At 42.3% G+C, this 24,025-nt stretch overlaps 1 protein-coding gene across 1 annotated transcript in view; it reads left to right on the forward strand.

Moving 5' to 3' along the window:
- celsr1a (cadherin EGF LAG seven-pass G-type receptor 1a) overlaps nt 1–24,025 on the forward strand; it is a 65,869-nt gene that overhangs the window by 23,512 nt on the left and 18,332 nt on the right. The window contains exons 2-8 of the mRNA XM_030772367.1: nt 2,247–2,885; nt 3,843–4,065; nt 5,157–5,272; nt 6,686–6,774; nt 20,933–21,090; nt 22,300–22,463; nt 22,631–22,756. Of these exons, the coding sequence (XP_030628227.1) occupies nt 2,247–2,885; nt 3,843–4,065; nt 5,157–5,272; nt 6,686–6,774; nt 20,933–21,090; nt 22,300–22,463; nt 22,631–22,756 (1,515 nt within the window). The remainder of the gene's footprint in view (nt 1–2,246; nt 2,886–3,842; nt 4,066–5,156; nt 5,273–6,685; nt 6,775–20,932; nt 21,091–22,299; nt 22,464–22,630; nt 22,757–24,025) is intronic.

Raw genomic sequence — 24,025 nt, forward strand, 5'->3', positions numbered from 1 at the left:
TTTTGATGTGGCTTAGCAGTGTTGTATTTATATGCATTTTATGTGAAGGAAGCCTGATATTCCTTATATATTTGACTACAGGACAAGCACAATGCTTCTAAATGTATGTCAGTTTCTGATTTTGTTGAAAGATCATTGAGCCGACCATGTGCTTGAAAGAATAAGGACTGTGTAAGTTTTGGGAGGATTTCTGAGACTGACAATAACAAACTGATGTAAAGAGTAATCCTGTTTATGCTGGGAATAACAGGATCATTTGTAGCTCTGTTCAGTCTCTTGTCACCCCGAGGTCTCTGAGAATAGACTAGAAACTTTCAGACAGCTATCTCAGCTCTCAAAAGAGATTACCTGAATAGTACTTCCAGCAGTAAGGACAGGTTACACTGCAACTGTCTTCTGCAATGAAGTGCCAGCAGATAGTGACTGTGCTATCCTATTACAAAATTTTGTTTGTTAGTGTGTGTGGCCTCTTTAAGTGTTAGGGATTTGTGTGTGTGTTTGTGTGTGTGTGTGTGTGTGTGTGTGTGTGTGTCCGTGTCTGTGTTTGTGTCTGTGTTGGGGGGCATATATCAGCTCATAGATCTAAATCACCATGTGAAACAACATGGTAGTGCTGAGACAGACAAACAGGTGGAGAGCGGAATTCTGGACTGTGGTAATGGATACTCTCTCTCTCTCTTTCTCACACACACACACACACACACACACACACACACACACTACCTCACTTTACTCTCTGTTATCAGTGCAGTCGCTCACCTCCAGTGAAGCACTCTCCCATCACATCTTTTCCCTGAGCATTAACAGCTGCTGCTGTCAGTCAGTATGGATTGTCTAGCTCAGTAATATGTGTGTCACACTGTGCACAACCCACAGCCATTTGAGTATTGGACTTAAAGAGAGTCTACAGGACATGTGACAGTATCTCTTACTTTGCATTTGTTTGTTTAGCGGCTACCATACATTGTATGTAAATGAGCCTGTTGTCAGCCCTATTGAGACAGTAGGATCAGACTCAAGTGACCTTATTAGACCAGGTCATTCCTTTTGACACTAATAAACCAACCAAGGCACACTTTCACTGGCGCTGTGTGCTAGACCAGACAGAAATGTGACCGCTTCAGTGAGAGCGACAGTCTAAGTTACTGCTTAAACACAGGCTCTCGAGGGCGATGCATAACTCAACAATATGATGCCACTGTACCTTGAAAGTGTTTGAGGTGGTGCTCTGCCTGAGGTATGAACTGGATGCAGCACCTTTTCTCCAGTTGTTCCTGTGTCACAGCAAACAAGCCTAAGGTGCTAAAGAGCCCATGGGTTAAGATTTTTTTGATGTCCGTGGCACTTCATAAAGATAGAACCAGATTGAATTCTCTCAAGTGAAATTTAAGATTTAATCAATTAAATTCCAACAGAATCAGGTCGAATAAAAACTAGACTTCCTGGCACCTCCTTAATTCAACAGAACAGAGAGACATTACATCAGAAGTTGAGCTGTTAATCTACTGCAGAGCAGGAATTCTGGCTGAGACTAAAGACAAAACTCAACATGTTGCTCCAAGCCATGTTGCAGCACAACACTCGTCGGGGAACAAGTTTTACGTTTGTGTAAACTAAGAAAATGTTCTTAGATTTAGAGGAGTCACATTCACTGAAAACTCACTTCGGATCATCCAAATAAAACAGGTTATTATAGAGCAAAATGAAGTGAAGTAATCAGATTATTTTTAGTGCATTTTGGAAAAATGTGAAAGCAGTTGCGAAAGCTATGTGAAGCACAGGCTTTTTATATTCCCATTTCCTGGTACTGTTTCTTTGTCCCCTCCATTTTTCTACAGCAAAGCCCGTTTAGCCCTGCTGACACTCAGCTGCCATAATAACAGGGTTAATTGCACTGTTAATGCATTTGGTCATGATTCCCTCTTTATTGACAGTGTAATGGTCAAAAACATTTTGTAATGAACTTTTTTTTGCCAAAGTCAGGAACACATCACAAATGCCAATCTGTACATCTTGATATCTGATTGGCATCTTTGGAAAAATGGGCCTAAAAAGGAGTCGGACATTGGACATATTGGACATTGACGTTTTATGCCTGATGTTTTTTTTCATGTGGGTGGCATTGTTATTCAGAAGCTGCGGTGTTTATAGATCTTGGCTAATGTAAGCTACAGATAGTAACGTTGGTGATTTGTGGTGAAATACTTTAACGAGTTATATTTGACTGTATTCATTTCCTTTTCCAGATGGGCTCCACAGTGTGATGGCGATGTGCACTCTACGTGTTACCATCATCACCGATGAAATGTTGACCAACAGCATCACGGTGCGTCTAGAGAACATGTCACAGGAGCGCTTCCTCTCCCCGCTGCTGTCGCTCTTCATGGAGGGTGTAGCCGCTGTGCTCTCCACCAGTCGCGACGGTGTCTTCATTTTCAACATTCAGAACGATACAGATGTGCGTGGCAGCATCCTGAACGTCACCTTCTCAGCCCGGCAACCTGGTGGCGGCCATGCCCGATACTTCCCCTCTGAAGATCTGCAGGAGCAGATCTACCTGAACCGCACTCTGCTGCGCCTCATCTCCAACCAGCACGTGCTGCCCTTTGACGACAACATCTGCCTGCGGGAACCCTGTGAGAACTACATGAAGTGCGTCTCCGTGCTCAAGTTTGACAGCTCTCCGCCCTTCATCGCCTCGGACACCGTGCTCTTCAGACCCATCCACCCCATCAACGGCCTGCGCTGCCGCTGTCCGGCTGGTTTCACTGGTGACTACTGTGAGACGGAGATCGACCTGTGCTACTCAGGGCCCTGCCGCAATAACGGACGCTGCCGCAGTCGTGAGGGTGGCTACACCTGCGAGTGTCAGGACGATTTCACAGGTGACTTCCAATCGTTCAATTTTCCTCACTAAAAACCATATACTCGTGTTTTTGAACCTTAGGTTCTCAAGCAGAATGTTGGGTATCGCAGAGCGTTGACCTGTGACCTTAAAGGGAATGTGTCTGTCAAGAAATAAGTGTGAGGAATGTAGCCTTTCAGATTAACTTTGACTGTCACCATCAGTCTTTGTGACATACCGTATCATGAGACCCAGGAGCAACTGCGTGATCCACAAAATAGCAAAACAGTGTCCACATACTGCACACACCGGACTTACTCACATAGCAGACCTGGATAAGCAGTTGTCATCTGATATGACAGCCACTCACTCAGCTCTTCAGAGGCTCCACTGCTGCTCCTGCCTGTCTCCTTCCCCTTCCTTATCGAGCCCAATTACCCTATAATCACTCCCCTCTTCCCCTTCACTCATCAGATCCCTGTCCTTTGAAGGTCACAGTTCAACTCCAGGTAGTCTCTGTCTATTATGAGGGTGCTGACAGCTAGGTTCGCCTTTGGGTTCTCACGTTGGAAGGAAAGAGATCCGTCTAATTCTCTCAGAGAAGGGGATTATCCTGAGGAAAACAGGTCTCATTACTACCCTGTACTCCTCCATGCATAGCTGCCTCTTGTTGAGATCTTGTCAGAATAACAGGCGCCACACAAAACTATGCTAACTGTACGTCCATCTTGGACAGTAAATCCACATAACATTAGGTAAATAGGTAAACTGGAGTTCTTTAACTGCCATCAGAGAAGCTGAAAGTGATAAGAATTTCATTAAGACTCCAGGGCAATTTGTAATGGACTCCAAGTGTCAAAGCTACTCCCATTGAAAATATATGGGGGAAATATTAATTTTTCCTTTCATTTTCCTTCTGCGTCTCCATCACCGGTCAGGTATTCTAGTATGAGTGATAGTTACTGACCTTGTGTGTCTCTGCATGTTCTTCTCTCAGGTGAACACTGTGAGGTAGACGCCCGGTCAGGACGCTGCGTGCCTGGTGTGTGTAAGAACGGAGGGAAGTGCGTGGACCTGCTTGTAGGCGGATTTATGTGCCAGTGCCCAAAAGGAGAATATGAGAAGCCTTACTGTGAGATGACTACACGCAGTTTCCCTGGCCAGTCCTTTGTCACCTTCAGAGGCCTGAGGCAGAGGTTCCACTTCACCGTCTCCTTTATGTGAGTGGTTGTCTCCTCTGAGTCCAGCAGGACAGAATCAGATATGCAATATTTCAGTCATCAACTATCTCTTCTTTCATCTTGCATGCCTCTTTTACCTTGGTTCCTTTTCTTTTTCGTCGAATTTCTAGTTGGTCAAAGCACTAACAAATTTTGAAATGCATTATAGACTCTTTTACTATTGTTTAAGCTGTCCTGGTTAGAAAAATTCAAAATTATGTCAGTGGAACGTGCCCACATGCAGCCGCTTCTCTTGTAAACTATAATTTGTGGAGGACAGAGGTTGTACAGATAAACAAAGAGCAGTTGACTTTGTCTGACACAGGGACGTGTACAGACACATCTACTTTGAAACGCTACGTCACCTTCATCTGTTTTACCTCTGTTGCACTGGCCTGTACGGGTAGAGCTTGGTCGAAGCCATGGGAAACTGCTGCCCAAGCTAAACTGGCACATCACAGTAAATCCAACTATTTTCTCTGTGTCATAAATCAAGTAGAATAGAGTTCATTTGAAGTTAGTGCCGGTATAAGTCGTAAAGCCCAAACTGCAGGACCGGATTGATAGAGGAATATTTGGAGTCCTATGTGGTGGTAAAAACAGGAAGTGGTAAGTGTTGAGAGAGCGCTATCAGTGTTTTGCTTTATTGGCCGTCTCTTCCTGTTGGGCTGCCCCTCTGCCAGCTGCTCCCTGACTCCTCTGCCCTCTGTGCCCTGCCCTAACTCAGACCGAGGTGGGACGTGCCGGTGAAGGCAGAGTAGCTGCTTCCTGTCTCAGGACCACTGGCCTTACGCTCACTTCCTCTGTCTGCTCCCCACCGCAATTTAATTTTGTTTCAGAGCCCTTTCAAGTGTTTTTAACCTTACGCGTCTTTTAGAATTACAAGGTCATGTCTGCCCTATCTCCTTCTGCATGCCTTTGAGCTGTTACGTTATCTGTTAGTCAGTTTATTTATTTATCCATTCAGGTTTGATTAAAGGGTCAGATGACCCTTCTCCTTTAAGGTTGTCCTCTGCTTTAACTGTAAGAGCGTAAGAAGTGAGGAAATGAAAGAACGTGGTCATTCTGTTTATTATCTTTGTCATCTCTAGGTTTGCCACTCGTGAGAGGAACGCTCTGCTTCTGTACAACGGGCGCTTTAATGAGAAACATGACTTTATTGCTGTGGAGATCATCGAGGAACAAATCCAGCTCACTTTCTCTGCGGGTAAGAGGTCCATTAGTACCTGACTGAACCGTAATAAAGTTCATACACTGGCGTTAGGTTATTAGTATTTGCACAGCGGGTTTTGTTTTTCAGTTGTCTGTTGGGTTGATTTTCCTCTCCAATCATAGGTGTACACTTAATTTCACATCAGAGAAGCAAAAAACTATTTCAGCATTGCTTTCTTGTTGTTGACTCTGTGTATGTCTGTATCAGATTTAATACACACTGTTATGGCTTTAGAGATAAAAGGAGTGATATGTCCGTACTTTTTACATCGTTCTCTTGTATTTGCACAGTAAGGGCAATCAGGGGCCAGTGCAGGTTTCTACTGATAGAGGTGGCACTAAACGCCTGTGTCTTCACTCACTAGGGATATGTTCACATGTGACATATGTGACACGTTCACTCAGACAGTGTTTATGGGAGCAGTATAAATAGGGCATGTTATGTATCCATAGTTCCAGCAGTCATTCTGTGAAGTTGTCTGGCCCTGTGAGGAAGACTCTGGTCTCAGCACTGTAAAACCCTCTTCTGTCATTTTAATGACTGGGCCCAAATGCAGCTTATCATCAGAAACTCAACAGCCAGTACTTACCTGTATATACACACATACAGGAAAATGCTTGTGCGTACACACAAGAATTCAAACTTACTCCCCCCCCCCAAGTCCCTGCCTCATTGTAGACTGGACTGGCAGGACTAGCATTGCAGAGCAGACATAAATCTTTCCTTAGACAAAGAGAGGAGTGTTGTGTCATGCTCTGTCGTTTGTATTGCTGATCTCCCCCAGAACATATTTAGAAGAAAAAAAAACACACCAGGAGATCAGTCAGTTTGGGGGTTGGTGGTGGTACTGATAGTAACCTGTCACAGTGGTGTACCAGGGTATAAAATAACCACGATATTAATGATAAACCTGAACAAACTGAAAAGGTCTCTGTTTGTGGAAGGGATGGCTGATAAGCATAGACAACGTTTGGTTACTGTTCACAAATTCTGTTTGAATTCCTGCCATGGGATTCCTGCCCTTTGTAAATATCCCCTAAACCCTGTGTAAATCTTCCTCAAGAGTGCTTGACTCACTACTGAATGAACACCATTGATACTGATGTAATCCCTGCCACTTCTGAATGTGATTGATTGTTATTGTGTCAGGCTGCTTTGGGCTTTTTCCACAACATCACTCCCATGTTGGGCCAGCACGTTATTTCTAAATACACAAAGAAAACAAAGGCTGAGATTTTCTGTTAGGACCCCTACATTGAGCTCTTTTGTGATGTGCTAAATCACAATCTACCTGCCCTGTATTTGTAATTATGAGAAAGCGATTAGTTTGTGGGGGGGTTTTTTATGTTATGAAAAGTCTGAAGTGGAGTGTAGTCTTTCATCCATACGTTCCCACTGCCCTCTTAGGGGAATCTAAAACCACTGTGGCGCCGCATGTTCCTGGTGGGGTGAGCGATGGCCAGTGGCACTCTGTTCAGCTTCACTACTACAACAAGGTAAGAGACAGCCGTCACTCACGTCATTCCTGCTGCAGTGGAATCCACTGGTTAATGCCCGTTGTCACCAAAACACTGAATCTAACTGATGAAGTTAATCCGTGAACAGTTTTTCCCACACTACGTGCTTCTTGATTGCAACTCATCAGAGGAGGAGTGGATATAATTTAATAGTGGGTGTCATGTTGTACTGGAGGTGCAGAGATCATTGTGAATTGTAAGGGCTTGCATGATATTTAGTACCCAGAGTTATTTTTCACAAACTTCCATGGCCTTAGGCAGTGACATATCAATGAGAAGTTGTCTGTGTGAGAATGTGTCTGTATGAGTGAGCAGTGTTGCTTTTTAATCACAGTCTGCCAGTGAGACCATCTTAAGGAACCATATGTAGACATAATCATATTTATCCCTTGCAGAATGTGTTCTTGATGCTTCTTCCCTATGTAACATTCATACAATGGTGACTGGAAGGTATGCAACATATGCACAGGCTGATAATAGCCTGTACACTTTTGTCACAAAAGACACAGGCTTCTTTATTACCTTGGCTTTGATTCCTCTCTCCACTAACTCCAGATTATCAGATACTCAATACGCCACTGTGACTTGCCAAACTCTTCCTCAGTGTAAGAGTGCTCGAGTCAAGTTTCGTAGCCCTGTTTTATGCCTTGTTTTGTATCCTTTTGAGGAGTATCTGCTCTGCACTAGTCTAAGTTAGGAATACTCCTTGAAGGCTTAGACAAAGAAAAATTCTCATATTTCACCAAACGTTAGAAGACATGGATGAGGGGCTGAGGAATAGTTTGTTTCTGGGGTGAATTTTGTCAATATTTAACTGTTTAAATCCTTATATATATATATATATACATATACATATATACATATATACACATATACACACACACACACACACACACACACACACACACACATACATACATATATACATACATACATACATACATACATATATATATATATATATATATATATATATATATATATATATATATATATATATATATATATCCTATATCCTGACAAAGGTATAAAATGACTCAGAGAGGAGGGACTGATATTGAAGTGCTATGAAGTGCTATCATGTTGAATGTTTCTAAAAGTAAATAATGGTATTGTTTGTATGTGTATGTGTCATGGATTTGAATATCTATCATCTTTTTTTTGCTGTTCTATGTTATTTGTAGTTTTTGTGGAGCTGGCATGCGAGAGAAATTGATTTTCATGCTACGCGTGTGGGCAGGATATTGCATGTGTCATCTAGTCTCAGCCTCTTGCTTGTCAGCTTTCACAGCTGCAGGACTGACACCAAAAATCACAAACAAATGAAGGACCTGAGTGGGTGTGAAGAGGCCACCACCCAAGTGTCCTCACAGAAAGATATGTCAGGAGCACTCCACCTGTCTTCTTCTCTGAACACAAACACACACGCGCGCACACACACAAACACACACAGACACACACACACACATATGTAAACACACACGCACGCGCACACACACAAACACACACAGACACACACACATATGTAAACACACACACGCGCGCGTGCACACACACATACACACACACACGTGCAGACACACACATGCACGCTACTGAGCAGGGCACTGCCTAGAGTTGACTTAGGTTGGGTAGAAGAACTGTGTAATTTTGCAGCACTGAGTTGGGCAGACACAAGACACACACGCATACACAAAAACACATCTTTTCTTGTCTGGTTTTCAGAATTGAGATTAGGAGACAGTGTGCAGTCCATCTTTGTGATGTGAACCAGCAGCTGGGAGCAGCTCTTTGAATGGTCAGAAAGTAAGAGCCTATGACATAAAACTGTCAAGAAATGGTCTGACAGAGGGTGAGAATTATCAGGACCAGGTCGACCGGGCAAGACCTTAAGATCCATTCAAGGAATTCCTACCCAATCAGTTACAGCCCTGCAAGCTTATTAGTCACTCATACAGGATCTCAGTCAGCCTGTGAGGATTTCTGTGGATTTTAAAAGGAATTTCACAGTATTTTAACTGCCTCCTGAGGCACCAGTGTGCTTAAAGATCTTCTAGATCTTCTAATGGTGATGGGATGTTCCAGGCTCCAACAGTGTCCTGTCCCATACCAGTCTAATGGGGTCAAGGAAGATGGAAAAATATTTATGACATATGTGTGTGATGTGTATATATATATATGTGTGTGAAAGATATACACCACACACACACACATGCACACCCTCAGAGAAATAGTATGATTTCAGCCTGGTCTGAGAGGTCAAAGTTCACGTAGATGAGATGCCCTGTAGTTTCCATGGCAACAGACACACTTGCTATTGTTGCAGAGATTTAGGGTACTTTTCATGCAGAGGAGAGGCCCATTGAAGATGACACAATGAAAAAGGCAGGAAAGACATTTCTGAAATTCCTACTCTATTTGAATACGGACATCCCTTCTCAAGGACAGCAAGTGACTCTTTTAGGCTAAACAGGAAGACTGCAAAGAAGGAGATATTATTAGACTGCAAAGTTTTGTTTTGGGTTTTGATGTTTGCACATGAGGAAATAGAAAAGATAGAAATAACCAAGAGAGTGGTGGTGAAAAGTGGGACAGCTAAATTTTTTTAAAGCCTAAGTTTCTGACTTTATTATTGGAGGACTTTCTTGCGTTGTTAAAATGAAGTTAAATCGTTATGTTAAGTATAGCTATTTGTGTATTTGTTTGCATTTGTCTGAGGTGATAGACCTCCCACATCTAATTTAAGAATGTTAATTGCTGTGGGCTTAATACTGGATTGCAGCTGTAGGATACATTACACATTATTAACAGCATGGATAGCAGTCTACGTTCTCAGACAGAACCACATTAGTGTTATTACCTAATGTCTGATTCTGAGCTGACCACAGTAACATGGCAATTGATCACTTCTGAGAAGACGTTATAATTCATCTCTCAGTTTTGGTCTCAATTAATAAATAATGGCGAGCGCACACAGTAACCACATTCTCTGTGTCATGGTGATGTAAAAGGATTATGTTTTCTCTCCTGACCCGCTCATATTTATCTCCTAGAGACAGAGACAAACAATAGCTGGGCCCCTTGGGAATTCTTCTCACCAGACAATGAACTGCACTGTGCATCTTTGTGTGCAGCAGCTCTCTCATATTATCTCTGTCATGGTCCTCTCAAACCATACATGTGTCAGGAACCGCAAGAATCAGCCTCAGGTCTGTTCTCCATCCTGAGCTTCCCAGGCTACAATGCTGTTGTGCACTTAACAGAATAAAAAAATAAATTCCTTGATTCCGGAGGTATTGTGGATCATACAGAATAGAACCCCAGTACAATGAGAGCAGTCATTTTTGCCATCCTCATAACTTTAAACCTGAGGACCAGATGTAAGACATACTAGAACAATTCCCTTTGTCAAAATTCTAACTGGAAGGATTATTAGAGTGAGGTAGAAGAACTGGTTTTAGTGCTTTATATCTGAATACTTCAAGGGATTTTAATGTTTCTTCTCTACAGACTGTAATATACTGTGGTGCAACGTTAAAAGGTAATTCACAATGCCCAGAAACTGGTACGGTTGTTATCTGGCTGTCTCCACCTCAGATTGTGTTTTCCCTCAGAGGGGTTTGTGCAGTTTGCACATTGTGTTATCAAGTTCTAGAAATAAGCCTTTTTTAAACATGTTGAATGCTTCTTTTTCTTCATCTCCACATCTGTGAGGTAGAGCCAAATTTTTATATCACGGTGTGATTTTGGTTAGTAAAGGGTATGCATCACACTAAATGACAACATTTATGGACAGTCCTACCTACCTTTTAAAATTTTTTTAATGACAGTTCAACCGCCATGGATTAGCCTACACTTGTGAACATGTTTGTAAAGGGGTGTTTTTTTTCATGATAAATGAATGTTGTGCTGGTACAGTACAGTAAAGGTCCATACTGTAGCACAGATCTCTCCTGGTATGATGATTTATACTGCTCACCCCTACTCTCTCCTTTGTCTTCAGTTCTTTTCATCTTATACAGGATACACTCCTGCTGCCCCAAGCCACATGTACACACATACACACACACAGATTGTCCCAACTTTGTTTTCTTTGCACTGAGGAAAACTCCACACACCTCTTAAGTGTGTGCCCTAATGATGCTGTTTATGTTTTTTAGGTTCAATGCGGTCATGCTTGTTCAGGGAGTGTTTTTTTATGGGAAAAAAGACTGCTATTCTTTGATAAGTAGAGTTTTTGACACCTCAGAGATTTTCAATACAGACGGCCTTGTAAGCCCATTGTTTTGTAAGCTCTGTGTCCATCCAAGAAGCTGCACTTGTCTTGTGTCATGTTGTTATTCTTTGTGCATACTTTGGAGCGAGATTCTGATATTCATTATAATTTCTACTTGATGTAACTTTTTGTGGTGGCTGGAGTTAAGGGAAATTCAACTAATGTTTTTTTATGATTATGTGCTTAGGTGCTGAGCTTAAATTAAAGATGGCAGACAGAGCCCTCCAATAGTAGTAGACAAGCAATGGAAACCACTATCTCTCTCTCTCTCTCTCTCTCTCTCTCTCTCTTTTTCTTTGTGTCACATACTCTGTCTTTCTGCTTCTATCTGTCAAGGGCGATAGTGATAAACAAACATATCTAATGGACGCTTTCTCTCCTTCGGTCTGCACACAGGACAGCTTGCACCTCCTGGACTCCAGTGGGGTGCTGCACGTCCCAATTTATACAGCCTGGCTGGAGCTGAAACATAAGGAGGTACTGTAAAATAGCCTAGTCTAGTTCTCCGGTGGCGGTACTGGTTGTGCTCTGACCTGAGGCCTCCTCTCTGACTCAAGAACACAGTAACAAACAGTGATGTCCAGTGTGTAAAACATGATGCTGAGAAAAAAAGGTTTTCATCTGGTTAACACTGTAAACTCTACCCCCTACTAAATAGCTGACGTCAAAAGTCCTTAATGTAGGATCCTGTTTAAGTAGTGTTTTTTTTTTCATTAAGCATGTTTTATTCATTAAACATCAAAAGAAATGCAACGAATTTGAAAACAACATGAGACAGTGCATGATAACACCATCAGACAGATACTGGGAGACTTTTACTTGGTTTCAGAGGAAATGCTGCATTTCCTGCTCTGATTGGCTGATTTCAGATCTGCCCATTACAGAGTTTAGGGTCTAGTTCTAATAAAACAGGGCACAAACTCCTTTCTCAGGAGGATTTTGTCTTTTAAGCGTCTTTGGAATGTAACACTAAAGGAAAGGAAAGGAAGACCCTCGCGTGTAAAATTTTATGGTTGATTGAAGCAGTAATATTTGGGCAGAATGACTGCATGTTACGGCAGCAGGCAGAAAAGCATTTCCCATCTGTCTTTTATTGTTTAAAAACATTTCAGGCTTACCCTAGATTTCTACACCTATAACCTCTATCCTTAAAATAATTGTTTGATCGTTAAAACTGTGAAAAAACTAAAAGGGAGCATCAGTATTCAGTATCCCCATTTTTATTCAAAATCATACTTTCATAAATACCACTAAAAGAGAGGCTATTTATGGATTTTTCACGTTTGAGGGTCTGAACATGATTTGAGAGCCAATCTGTCTCTCTGTGCCCGCCTATACAGGGGGATTACCGTAGATAGAGAAAAGAAAAAACAGAGCCGTTGGAGAAAAATGTGAAACAGAGGTATGTTCATTGTTAGCATCAGAGAGTTGAGTTTCAGCCACTCACTTTAGCAAATGGAATTATCACAGCAACAGGTGTATCACCTTACCAGATGACATATTTCTGCTAATAGGCCAGGTCAGGTACCACTGTAATAAACAGAGGATTAATAGCTAGCAGGAATTTTACCTGATCTTGCTGCTCCTTCTTTTATGGAGAATGTGTAAAGCCCTGTATTGCTTTATCGCCTAAGCAACGAACTTCAAACAGACTCAAAAAATAGACAGAGTGCAATGAAAAGAGTGAATTGAAGTCTCTCCATTGTCTGGAAGCATTATACCATCTTTGTATGCACAGTAGTTTGGACAAAGTAGTTCATGTTATCTCCCTCACCGCTATCATCGGCACTCTCCGCAGCCTGATTAGGTTTTACAGGATCATGGTATTTTAACAGAATATTACAATATGTCACAGTCAGTGTTGTGGTTATTGGAAATTGTGACATAACATAGTAGTGCTGACACATTGTGGCTTCACTTTGTCAATTGCTCTCTTGTCGTTGTCCTTTTGGTCAGAGGATGAGTGCTCTCTTGGGAACTAAACCAAGACCTGACGTTTACACCTCTTATGGTGTGTGTGTGTGTGTGTGTGTGCATTTATCTCTCTTTTGAGCTGCATGTGTGTCAGCTTTGTGATCCAACACACTTCACCACTTTCATCTGTGCCTCTTCGTCCTAAGATAACTCCTATAGGTTACCAGTGCTAGCACCAGTCCTCACAGACTCCAGCTCCCTTTCACACAGTGACCAGCTGATAGTGACAGCCCTTTGAGTTCTTAACAGTGACATAGAAGTACACTCCGGACCGGCAATGGACATGAATCACTCAGCCAGGGATTACTCCCCTCATTTCTTCTGGAGCATCTGAGACAGTATCCAAACAACCCCAGGCTCTGCAGTTAGGGCTGGTCTGTCACTCATAAAGTTCTTTCGAATGCACCTGACAGTGAACATATTTATACTGGCAGGATTATGCACTGAAGGCCTTCCGTCATCTTGGATTAGCTGTTAGACAAAAGTTGTCAAAGAACAGATCTCTAATTTGTCTGAAAATATCCAAGGCTTGACAGCGCAAGGCTAACAGTTAAAAGCCACCTTATTCTTCACCTTTTTTGTTGTTGTTATTTTTCTTTGTGCTCGACCGTGTCTAATAAGATTATTGGCTTGTTCATCAGAGGGAGAGATTAAGGATGGCTTAACATAACGATTTTGAAATTTCAGGGTTGGCCATGGCTGCTTTGGGAATTCATTCAGAGCCAGAATTTACTTGGCACCAGGACCTTTACAATATTACCTATCATCTTCCTGTCATTCACCAAGGCTTTCTTGTCATGGGACTGCAGTTCCCTTATTCAGAAAGAATTGCTGCTGCATCAGAGTGTAGCGTTATGGCCAGAGTGTTAATTCCTCTGTAAGTGTTTTTGTGGTAGTGTGGGTGGGGCTGGTGAATGAGTTACTTTGCTGGCGGGTGAATGAGTTACTTTGCTGTTGTTGCATGGTCTGCAGGTGTAGTGTACAGGTGTTGCATTGGCTGCTTTTACAGCAGATAAATCTGTCAGTGTTTTTTCTTCTTCTTCTTCTTTTTTTTTTCTCCAAGAGGTTCCCCTTGAACACAAGCATGTACCCCTCTCTATCACAAGCGTATTCTCTCTCTCTCTCTCTCTCTCTCTCTCTCTCTCTCTCTCTCTCTCTCTCCATTCCCTTTCACATCATTGTTTGTGTTAGATTCCAAACACTACATGCAGTGTGACTAAACACATTGCTAAAGCAAGCCTGGGTCACTTGACCTGAAAAGAGAGGCTTCCTTCACATGAAATTTATCACCAGTACTTGCAGCACCTGGTACCTCCCCTAGCACTCTCCCACATTAAACTCTCATCACTCATAACTTTCATAAGGGCATAACTTTCAGAATGTCTTTTAATTTTTTTTACTCAGTAAAATACCAGGAAAAATGGATGTTTGATGTCTACGGTGTGGTAGATGTAGACAAGGCCTTAGCTGAAGGCTAAATATGAATTATGCTTGGGTGGTTTGCCCATTAGGGTGCTGTCACACTGCGCAGAGGCGTGTCCTTTGTCTCGGATGTGTTGTTCAAATCCCAGTTCTGCCACACTTACCAACTATGAGTCCCAAGACAACACAATTTGATTGCCTTCCTTAAAATTTTGTCTTCAGTGGTCACTGACAGACGAGAGGTATAGGTATTATTCCATGAATAAAACTTCTGCTGTTATGTAGCACAGTGATGCTTTGCACATTGTAGAGGGAATAGATGCAGTATTTGTCTTCACATATGTGAGAAGTGTCTACTGGGCCCACTCACCACCACTGAACTTTCTGACTGTGAGAGTTATATGTGAAAATTAGACTTATGAAATGTTACAGAATATTTGACATTTCAAATTAGGATGAAATATTGCAAAAATGTAAGCTTTTTTTTTTTTTTTTTTAAATAAAAGTTTAAATTTTGGTTTTTACAGAATATATGAGGCCACATAGCCATCAAAGTGAAGAGGCCACTGCAGGAAACAAGAGAGGACTCTGTACCTCTGCCCACCCCCCTCCAACCCTTCACTGTTTGTTCGACGTGTTAAAAAGTACAACGAATGACAAAAACATATGTCCATATCCGTTTCATTGGAACAGAGCCGAGCATTGATAAATGGGACCTGTTATTGAGCCCGAGTCTCTGAAACGTATAGGTTTGAAAGTGCCCCTCTTGTCCTGTGGGGGTAATGAACATCACTCTGTTGGCTCTTCGTCCCCAGGCTGTGTATGTGCGTGGAGCCGGGCAGGTCTCCTTTAATTATTCACTGCTCTAAGTTTACAGGGCCAGGAGGCAGATGAGGTAATGGTGTGTGAGCTTTACACTGTGAGGCTCTCGAGGGACAGGATGATAGCGACACAGGACGACACCCCGCCCTGCCAGGCACATGCCACTTATGAGTGAGCCGTACCGTGCAGAGCATTGCACTTTGAGATTGGTGTTAAAACAGTGAGGGAGAGAGTGGGGGAGAGAGAGTGAGGGGGGGTGAGTGTGTGTGAAAGGGATACTGGTAAACACGTTTCCTCATTGTAGCCCAAATAAAATCACGGCATTCGCTCACTACTTCCGTTATTGTGGAAATAGCCTCCCTCAGTCTTTGTGCGCTGTGCTGTATGTTTCCTGTGGTGAAAAAGCTCCCTCACTCCGGGATATGCTGCACACACGCACACAAATATACACACAAGCTAATCTTGGAAAGATTCCCTATTTTTAATTTACCATTAAATTGATCTCTAACCTGTGGCTTGACACTGTACCTTATGTTTTCATTTTGTTTGCTCTTTATGTGTAAAACGATATGTTGGGGACCTTTCCCTTTAATCCTAAATGACAAAGTTGCTTCTGTGTTGATTGATATAGTTAATAGGTGTAAAATTATATTTTGTTGTCAGTTTAAACTCACCTCAGGAATGAAGGCTTCCGCGAAAACTTCAGGTGTCAAATCAGAGTGCATGTCAGAAATTTGAACCAAGCCTTTGGGCAACCTAGACATTTCAGGCAGTTTACAGCCATGTTCTCATGTACTGACTTGTGTTTGAAGGGGAACGTAGCTCTTTTTGCTGGTACACTTAACTCCAGTGAGCCCGGGGTGTGAGATTGAAGGTAATTCCTGGAGCTGAGCTTGGGATTCTCTCCCTGGTTCAGTGGCCTGCTCATAGTCTCTGACCTTCTTCTCTTTGTTTGGAGCTGAGGGGATCAAATGTGTTACCATGACTTCAGCAAGGCAGTCATCCCGGGAGTCAGCCTTGGAGACGAAGGGGGAATTGTCCGCACCCCAGAGAGAGTATGAGAGACCCAACTGGGTGTCCAATGGGAACCTGGGGGCCATATGTGTAAGCCAAGTCTTACAATTAATCAAGAGTGTGAAAGCACAGAGAGTCAGAGCTCACGTCATGCATCTACACACAGAAAACGGTGGCTGAGACTGAGCACCTCCATACAGTTAACAGAAGAACAGTTTTCTTTGTCTTGGTTAATTACTGAAAGCATTTTACACTCATAGAATTTCTCAGCCAAATGTCATATAAGTGCCTTTCTCAGAAAGTCTGTGATAGGCTTTTCTGAACCGTCTGAATGGAAAATCTGGCAGCTTCTCAGAGCCCACAGCTTATTGCTTTTTTGGATAATATTAACACCAGTAACGACTGACAAAGTTATTTTTAATTTTTACACAGTGTAGCAGCCATTGAGCTTCAACAGACCTAGTGATGTTTATATTGTAAGGTGTCAAGTCGATGTTCACTGAGTCTGGTATGCTATCAGCCAGAGGCACTCCTCACTCCTGAATCTGTGCTATGATTGACAGAGACTGGGAGTTGAGGAGTAGCCTTAGATTTCTTTGTGGTTATGTGAAACTGTTGTGATCCAACAGCTGGGTAAATAATCATACATCACAGTTTCACAGCTGAAGGATCCAACAGATATCCATATATAGACTTCTCTCAGACACTCTCATACCCCCCTCCCTTTCCGTCTTTCAAACTTTCAGATCTTCTGTGATATGCAGCCATGTGGATGTGTTTTTGCATGTGTTTCTACAGTAAGAAAACTCTTTCCATGTGCATTTTGGTTTGAGACCCCTCTATACCACATCTTGCCCAAAATGCCCCATCTGTCAGTGACCTGGACTAGCATGAAACAGATGCTGCATCTGTAGTTCAGTTCTGTAGTTGGCTTATAAACGCGTGTAACTCTCCATAGCTCTTGAATAACTGAAAGGAAAGCACAAATTTTATGACATTGATAAAATCCCAGCGTCTCAGAGTGGTTTTATTATCCGTGTGAGTTCCTATTTGATGGGAGATACTGATAAATACTTCATCTCAGTTCTTGGTGTGTTGTCTCTGCAGTGTAGTTATCAGATAAAAGGGATGTCATATATGCTGCTCTGTTACTCTGCTGCTCCCCTCAGGGTGGTGCGTGGTGCAGGTAGACACCTGTCAATCCCAGGGGGAAAGTGGCAGACTGCCAGTGGCTGGGGCGTGTTTGATTGCCAGCATACCTTCTTTGAGCTACAATATACAGCTGAACATACCTCTCCTCATTGTAGATCATCTCTCCTGTTTGTGTCTCAATGGGATGTCGCTGCGTCGGCCTTTCCTGTTACTTCACAATGAACATGTCAGAGGTCTCTTGTTACCACGTCACAAAAAATGACGTCGGTTGATATCGAACACCAAAGCTCTTCCTCGTCTTGGTTTGCAGGTGAACAAAGTATTGAAGGAAATAAGCTCTGGTCAGGTCGATGCTGAAAAGACACCGGCACGCAACGAGAAATCTGGGAAAATATATCAGTGTGTAATGCAAGGAAAACTGGTGTTCCTAACATTTGTTCAGTATGTTTTCCCTTTGATGAGAGTAGTTTTTCCTTTGTTTTCTTGGTGATCCTTTTACTCTCTTTCTGAAATGTAAATTAGTTCCATGTTAATTTTGGTTCCATGACTTAATACTACATGACAAAAATACACTCTCAGATGGTTGAGTAGACATGGTTTTCTTTGCAAGTTCAAGTGTTTAAGTCTCTATGTCAGTTGTCAGGTCACAGTAGTCTTTTTGTACTTTGCGATCTGTTGAAGCTTTTGTGTTCTATGGCCCAGTGCACCCGAAGGAGTCTAGTTTCCCGGCTATGGTGTGGTTTGCAGTTTATGGTCCATACAGGTCCAGTGATTCCCCTGACTGCTTATGAGGCTTGTCACTAGCTGAGACCACATGCTTATGGCATGCACATCTTGTTAACCGTGCAGTGCACAACTGGTGAAGGCTTTTTTTCCCAAGTTTAGCATAGCAGAGACACCATGACATCTGATGCAATGTATCCCCACATTCCCCTTTGTTATATTTGATCTTTATACATCGCTGTTGAACCAACTAGTTTTTTTTTCTCCTGTGAAAATGATCACAGAATCGTATCATATCTCTTATCCTGCCTGTTTGGTTCATTTCTCATGGTTTTCTGCAGGCATTGCATTGTGAAACATTGCCATCAGTAAACTAGTGTTGGCAGCAACTATGTTGTTGCATTATTCTTCTCAGGAACTGACTGAGATGGCAGATAAATGTTCCAAAAAATTAAATGCTGTGGAGTCTAACTCTTAAATCAAACCTTCGTCTGACCCTGCCTGTTGATGACTGTGTTGTACTATGGTACTACATGGTACACAGTGAGGTCAACTGGCAGGATCTCAGCTGGTCTTAAGCTCTATGATTAACCTTTTACTATCGTATTCTCCTTCGTCTTCTTCTATTTAATGTGTAGAGAGTCGTGCTTCAAGGTACATGTCTTATTGCCATGTCACAGTTGGTTTTTATATATTATGAGAGTATAGCACTTTCTCACATGACAGTGGTAGTTTTCTTTGTATGTAAATGTTTGGGAGTTCTGTGGCTTGTGGTTGGAGCTTTGAAATTCAGAATGATCTTTATATACAGCCGTGTTAAATGCCAACGTCAGCTTCTGTTTGTCCATCAGCACGTTGGCCTTCCCGGGCCGCAGAAGGCAGGTGTGCATCATAGAGTCTTTTGCTATAGGGGCCAGCCAGGGGTCTGAAAAGGGGTGCCAAAATGAATGTCCCGCCAAGCTCCCAATGCCTGGAACGCCTGCGTGCCAGCACCACTAGCCCGCTTGGGCCTCTTTGACTCTGTCCTTTATCCGCCTTTGCATGGTGACTGGCAGACTGCCAGCGCTTTAATGAGATATCAGGAATGGTCCTTTCCCTGTGGGAAGTCTTGTGAGCAGACAGGATCCTTTGACTGCCGGTGCCTTGCAACAGAGTCATTGTGAGCACCTGAGAATCCGTCTGAAATCTGTTAGATACTCTTCACTGTGACCTGCTTTAGTAAGGCAAAAAAAGCTTTGCATAACATTATCGTATCCTTCACTCTACTTCACACTGTGCCTTTGTAAGAGATCTGATAGGGTTAGAAAAAATATGCAGAGTTTGAAAGTGATGTAATAGATCTAAAATAGAGTGGTTTTGTTTTGTCAGTGCATTTATGCAAAGGGTAACCTGGCCCAGATAGACATCTGGATTACAGCTTGCACCCTCATGTCCTGCCTGTAATGGGCAGAAAGAATGCACCAAAATATGACCATGCTGGCTTTTGGTTTGGGCTCATTAATCAAATACAGACTCCTATTTTAAGGACTTTTGACAGCCTCTTACACACTGGTTCTTCAAAGCTTTTGTTTGAGATTGTCCCCTGTTGGCTTTTCTCTGACCACACCCCACTGCATTTAGCCACCCATTCTCTCTGCCGTCACACTTCCACAGGAAAGAGATCAAATACCCTCACAGGCAGACGACATATGTGTTTGAGAGAGAGAGTGAGAGAGGAGCTGAAAATGTGCCATTGTTTGGATAGTGGCTTGTGGAAAACATGAAAGTGTGTTTTTTTTTTCTACTTCTGGAAAAAGGGTATGGCTATAGGTGTGGCAGTGATAATGGCTGATAATGTGCATAATAATAGACATATAGAGGCATGGAAACTGGCATGCAGAGCATGATCTCACACAACGCATCAGCCTTCCTCTGCCTCTCTTTCTCTGTCTGTGTCTACTAACTCCACCTGTGTCCCATTAGTGAAATCAAATGAGAATGTGATAAATGTTGTGAGAAAAAGTGTGTGACACAAGCAGTGCTCGTGACTGTGTGTGTGTGTGTGTGTGTGTGTGTGTGTAGAAAGCTGGTGGTGCATGGCTATCAGACTGAGGTCCCACATCTCTTTTTAAACAGACTGAACTCATCTGAACTTTGATCTGCTTTGTTTTAGTGTGGGTAGCTCTGTACACCTCTCCCAGGAGAGATATGTAATCTCTTCATTTTCATGTTCAGAACTTGCTGAAATGCACTGGGAGAAAATCAGGCTTCTGAACATTATGGTTGCCTAAGCTGAATTAGGCAAATATTTCTGGGCATAAACTTTTACAAGTGTAGGTGATTTATAGAACTTTAAGAAGTTTATCAGGTAGGGGTTATAGCAATCGGATTATGTGATTTGACCCAAATATCACAGATTGGCATTCACTCTGTCGCCGAAGTTTCTGATCAGCAGAAATGCTGATGTCCAATTTATAACTCAATGTCCTATCATGATTTCACGCACTCAAGTCGTTCATTTGCTTAATTCTCACTCACTCACTCACTCACTCACTCACTCACTCACTATCTAAGCCGCTTATCCTAGTTAGGGTCGCAGGGGGTGCTGGAGCCTATCCCAGCACTCATAGGGTGAAAGGCCGGGAAACACCCTGTACAGGTCGCCAGTCCATCGCAGACTTGCTTAATTTGTTTGTCTTATTTGTTTATGTTTACAGTGAGCCTTGCATTGTCTCATTTTACCATTGTTTTCATCATGTGACCTCTCTATTGCAGCCTAACATTGGTCGGCTGGGAGTTCCTCATGGACCTTCAGGTGAGAAAGTGGCAGTTGTAGCCGTGGATGACTGTGACATTGCCATGGCTGTACGCTTTGGCAGTCAGATTGGGAACTACTCCTGTGCGGCACAGGGCACTCAAACTGGGCAGAAGAAGTGAGTCCTCATGTCGATCTTCATCTTTTCTGGCCTCAGTCCCTTTCTTATTCTCTTTGCTTCTCTGTGTCACTCTCTCAACCTGGCTTGATTCCTCTTCTCTGATTTTCTGTTTTCAATTTCAGTATAACTCTTGGACTTTAATGTTTGTAATAAAAATGTGTCAGCTGGAGGACTTGGTTTAATTATTATGAGAAGTAATATTCTACTTCATTTGTTTGACTTCTCTGTGTGTCTGTATGATTCAGACCAACCAAATACAGCATTAAACAGCTTCGCTTTTAGTCTTATCTTGAAAAGATCTTTCTAAGAGTTTAACGCTAATTGTTTCTGTATCAAAAGTGGGATGGCTGAGAAATTATGCACAGTGATTACGATGTCAGGTGAGGCAGAGCGTTGGAACACATTTCTGTATTTAAAAGCACTTCAAAGGCAAAACAAATGATGCCGCTGGGTACGAGAACAAGTCACTCCAGTCTGATAAGCACTGACCCGTTTCACCTGAGACGTTAGTTGTATGTTACCATAGTAACAAAGAATGGGTGACAGGTAAGGGAGCTTTTTATTTCTGCTTGAAGCCCCACCCTATCATATTACCTGTGATTTTCATTTCAAATCCTACAACAAAAATAGAATCCAACAACAGTTTACACATGAAAATTGTGTACTCTCTCAATACATGCCTTAGTTCAGCAGTTTTAAACCACCGAAGCAGCCATGTGACCTGGACCTGCATTATTTGCCTGCGTTAGTTTTCACAGCACAGTCTGCATTTTCACTGGGTTACCACAGGTCCCTTAAACCCTGGACTTTTGATGTGAATGCTAGGAAGCTTTTGCTGTAAGCAGCTTGATGTGCTTACATCTCTCTCTCCGAGTCTTGTATGTTCATTATTTGAGAGTTAGCAGGAAAAGAGTACAACCAAGTCAGTGTGGCTTTCCTCAACAAATACATGTGACTGTGTGACATATGACCCTGTGGTGGCAGGCAGTGTAGAGCCACATACTCCTCAGATTTCCTCCTCTTTACTCCGTAGCATCTAAAATATTTAAACTACATTTGCCATAATAGCTTGCCTTTCCCACATCCAAAATATCAAGCTGTTGTTTTATCTGAGACTCATGACTGATCGGATCTCCTCACTTTTAGATAGATGTTTTTAGAGTAAGGTATTACATCAACCCACCTTTTGGTCCTGTCTCTTCAAAGGTCACTGGACCTCACTGGGCCACTGCTGCTGGGCGGGGTGCCCAATCTGCCAGAGGACTTTCCTGTACGAAATCGTGACTTTGTTGGCTGCATGAGGAACCTAACCATAGACAGCAAGCCCATAGACATGGCAAGTTTCATTGCCAATAATGGCACTACAGAGGGTAAGTTTCAGGCAAACCTTCATTACCACTCATTAAGAGTCAGCTTATACGCTTGGGCATGCTAGAGTCTCTGTTAGTAGTGCTGTGTAATATTTCTGGTCTATTCACGTTTTAACTGTATTTCTCTGGTATGTGTCGATGCGTGTTTCCCTGAATGTCCTGTTAAGGCTGTCCGGCGAAGAAGGACTTCTGTACCAAGGACGTGTGTAAGAACGGAGGCCAGTGTGAGAATAAGTGGAACACCTACTCATGTGACTGTCCACGGGGCCTCGGAGGAAAGAACTGTGAACAAGGTGAGAGGTTTTTTTTATGCGTACAACTTTACACTTCTGTCTGTGCGTTGATATCTTTGTATTATTTTGATTCACTAGTTGATTGCTCTTGAAGTCGGACACCCTTCCTATAAGGAAACACGCGCTGGCATTAATGTGACTGGACTTCCTTTGAAGGAAGTGTTTCCAGCGTCGGTTATCAGACAGGAATCTGGAATCGTTAGCTGCTCCAAATCCAAATCACTGATTCATACAGGAACAGCAGATATAGTCCACAGGAAGAGTCAACCAAAGCAGCTGCCATGATACTCAGGATGAGAAAAGACATTTGCTCACTCGGTCTTCCAGCAGAACAAAGGAAATGTCTTTCACTACTTAACGTTAGTCTATGATTGCATACAAATGGCACTTAGATCTAAACTAAATGGTAAAGTCTGAGAGTACATAGTCATAGTAACATAGTAATGTTACAGTTATAGTTATAAATATAGTTAGATCAGGTTAAACTCTGCTGAAACACTCATGTTTGGTGCTATTGTTTGGAGATAATTCAGTTCAGAGTCACAGTATACATTGTTTGACAAAAGTAATTATCACATTCAGTTGTATGATTTGTCATTGTTAGTTCTCATCACAACAGCACAAAAAAATAAATGTAACTTCAAGTATCTGCTGAGCAAATTCTCTGGATGTTTTAGTTAGCTGTGATTGTGCAGTCTGTTGTCTCAGGTGCATTCTTGTGGTTTACATAAACACCCCTTTTATCAGATTGTCTCCAGACCAAAGCCCACACATCTGCAGATTTTTCCCGTTCTGTTACTATACACATTCATAATGGACTAATGGGATGTAAATTGAAGTGATTCAGTAAGATGGACAGGTTTTATTACTGTTCCAGTGGTGGGCGGACCCTGCAACAGGCATGGACTCATACAGCAGTTAACCCATAGTTAATGGTTTAGCCATGGTTGACGTTGATGGAGGCTCCATACTGTCTCATATAGCCCTCTGTTGACAGATTGATAAATGCTCTTTTTTGTTGAACAGCTCTAATGATAGTTTTTTGTGGATGTTGAGCAAAGGTTTTGTGGTCAGAGAGGAACAGAAAGAGTTAATGTGAGTCACATGATTACTGTGAGCCCAAGGGTCTGTTCTGTCATGCAGAGATTTAATGCCCATTCATACAGTATGCATGTCAGAATTGTGTCATCATAAAGCAATAAGTGTGTTTTGAAAATGATTCCCCAACAACTCCTTCAAACAGACAAACCTGCCCAAAAAAATGCATTT

The sequence above is a fragment of the Chanos chanos genome, chromosome 1 (assembly GCF_902362185.1).
Source record: "Chanos chanos chromosome 1, fChaCha1.1, whole genome shotgun sequence".
NCBI classification, from domain to species: domain Eukaryota; kingdom Metazoa; phylum Chordata; class Actinopteri; order Gonorynchiformes; family Chanidae; genus Chanos; species Chanos chanos.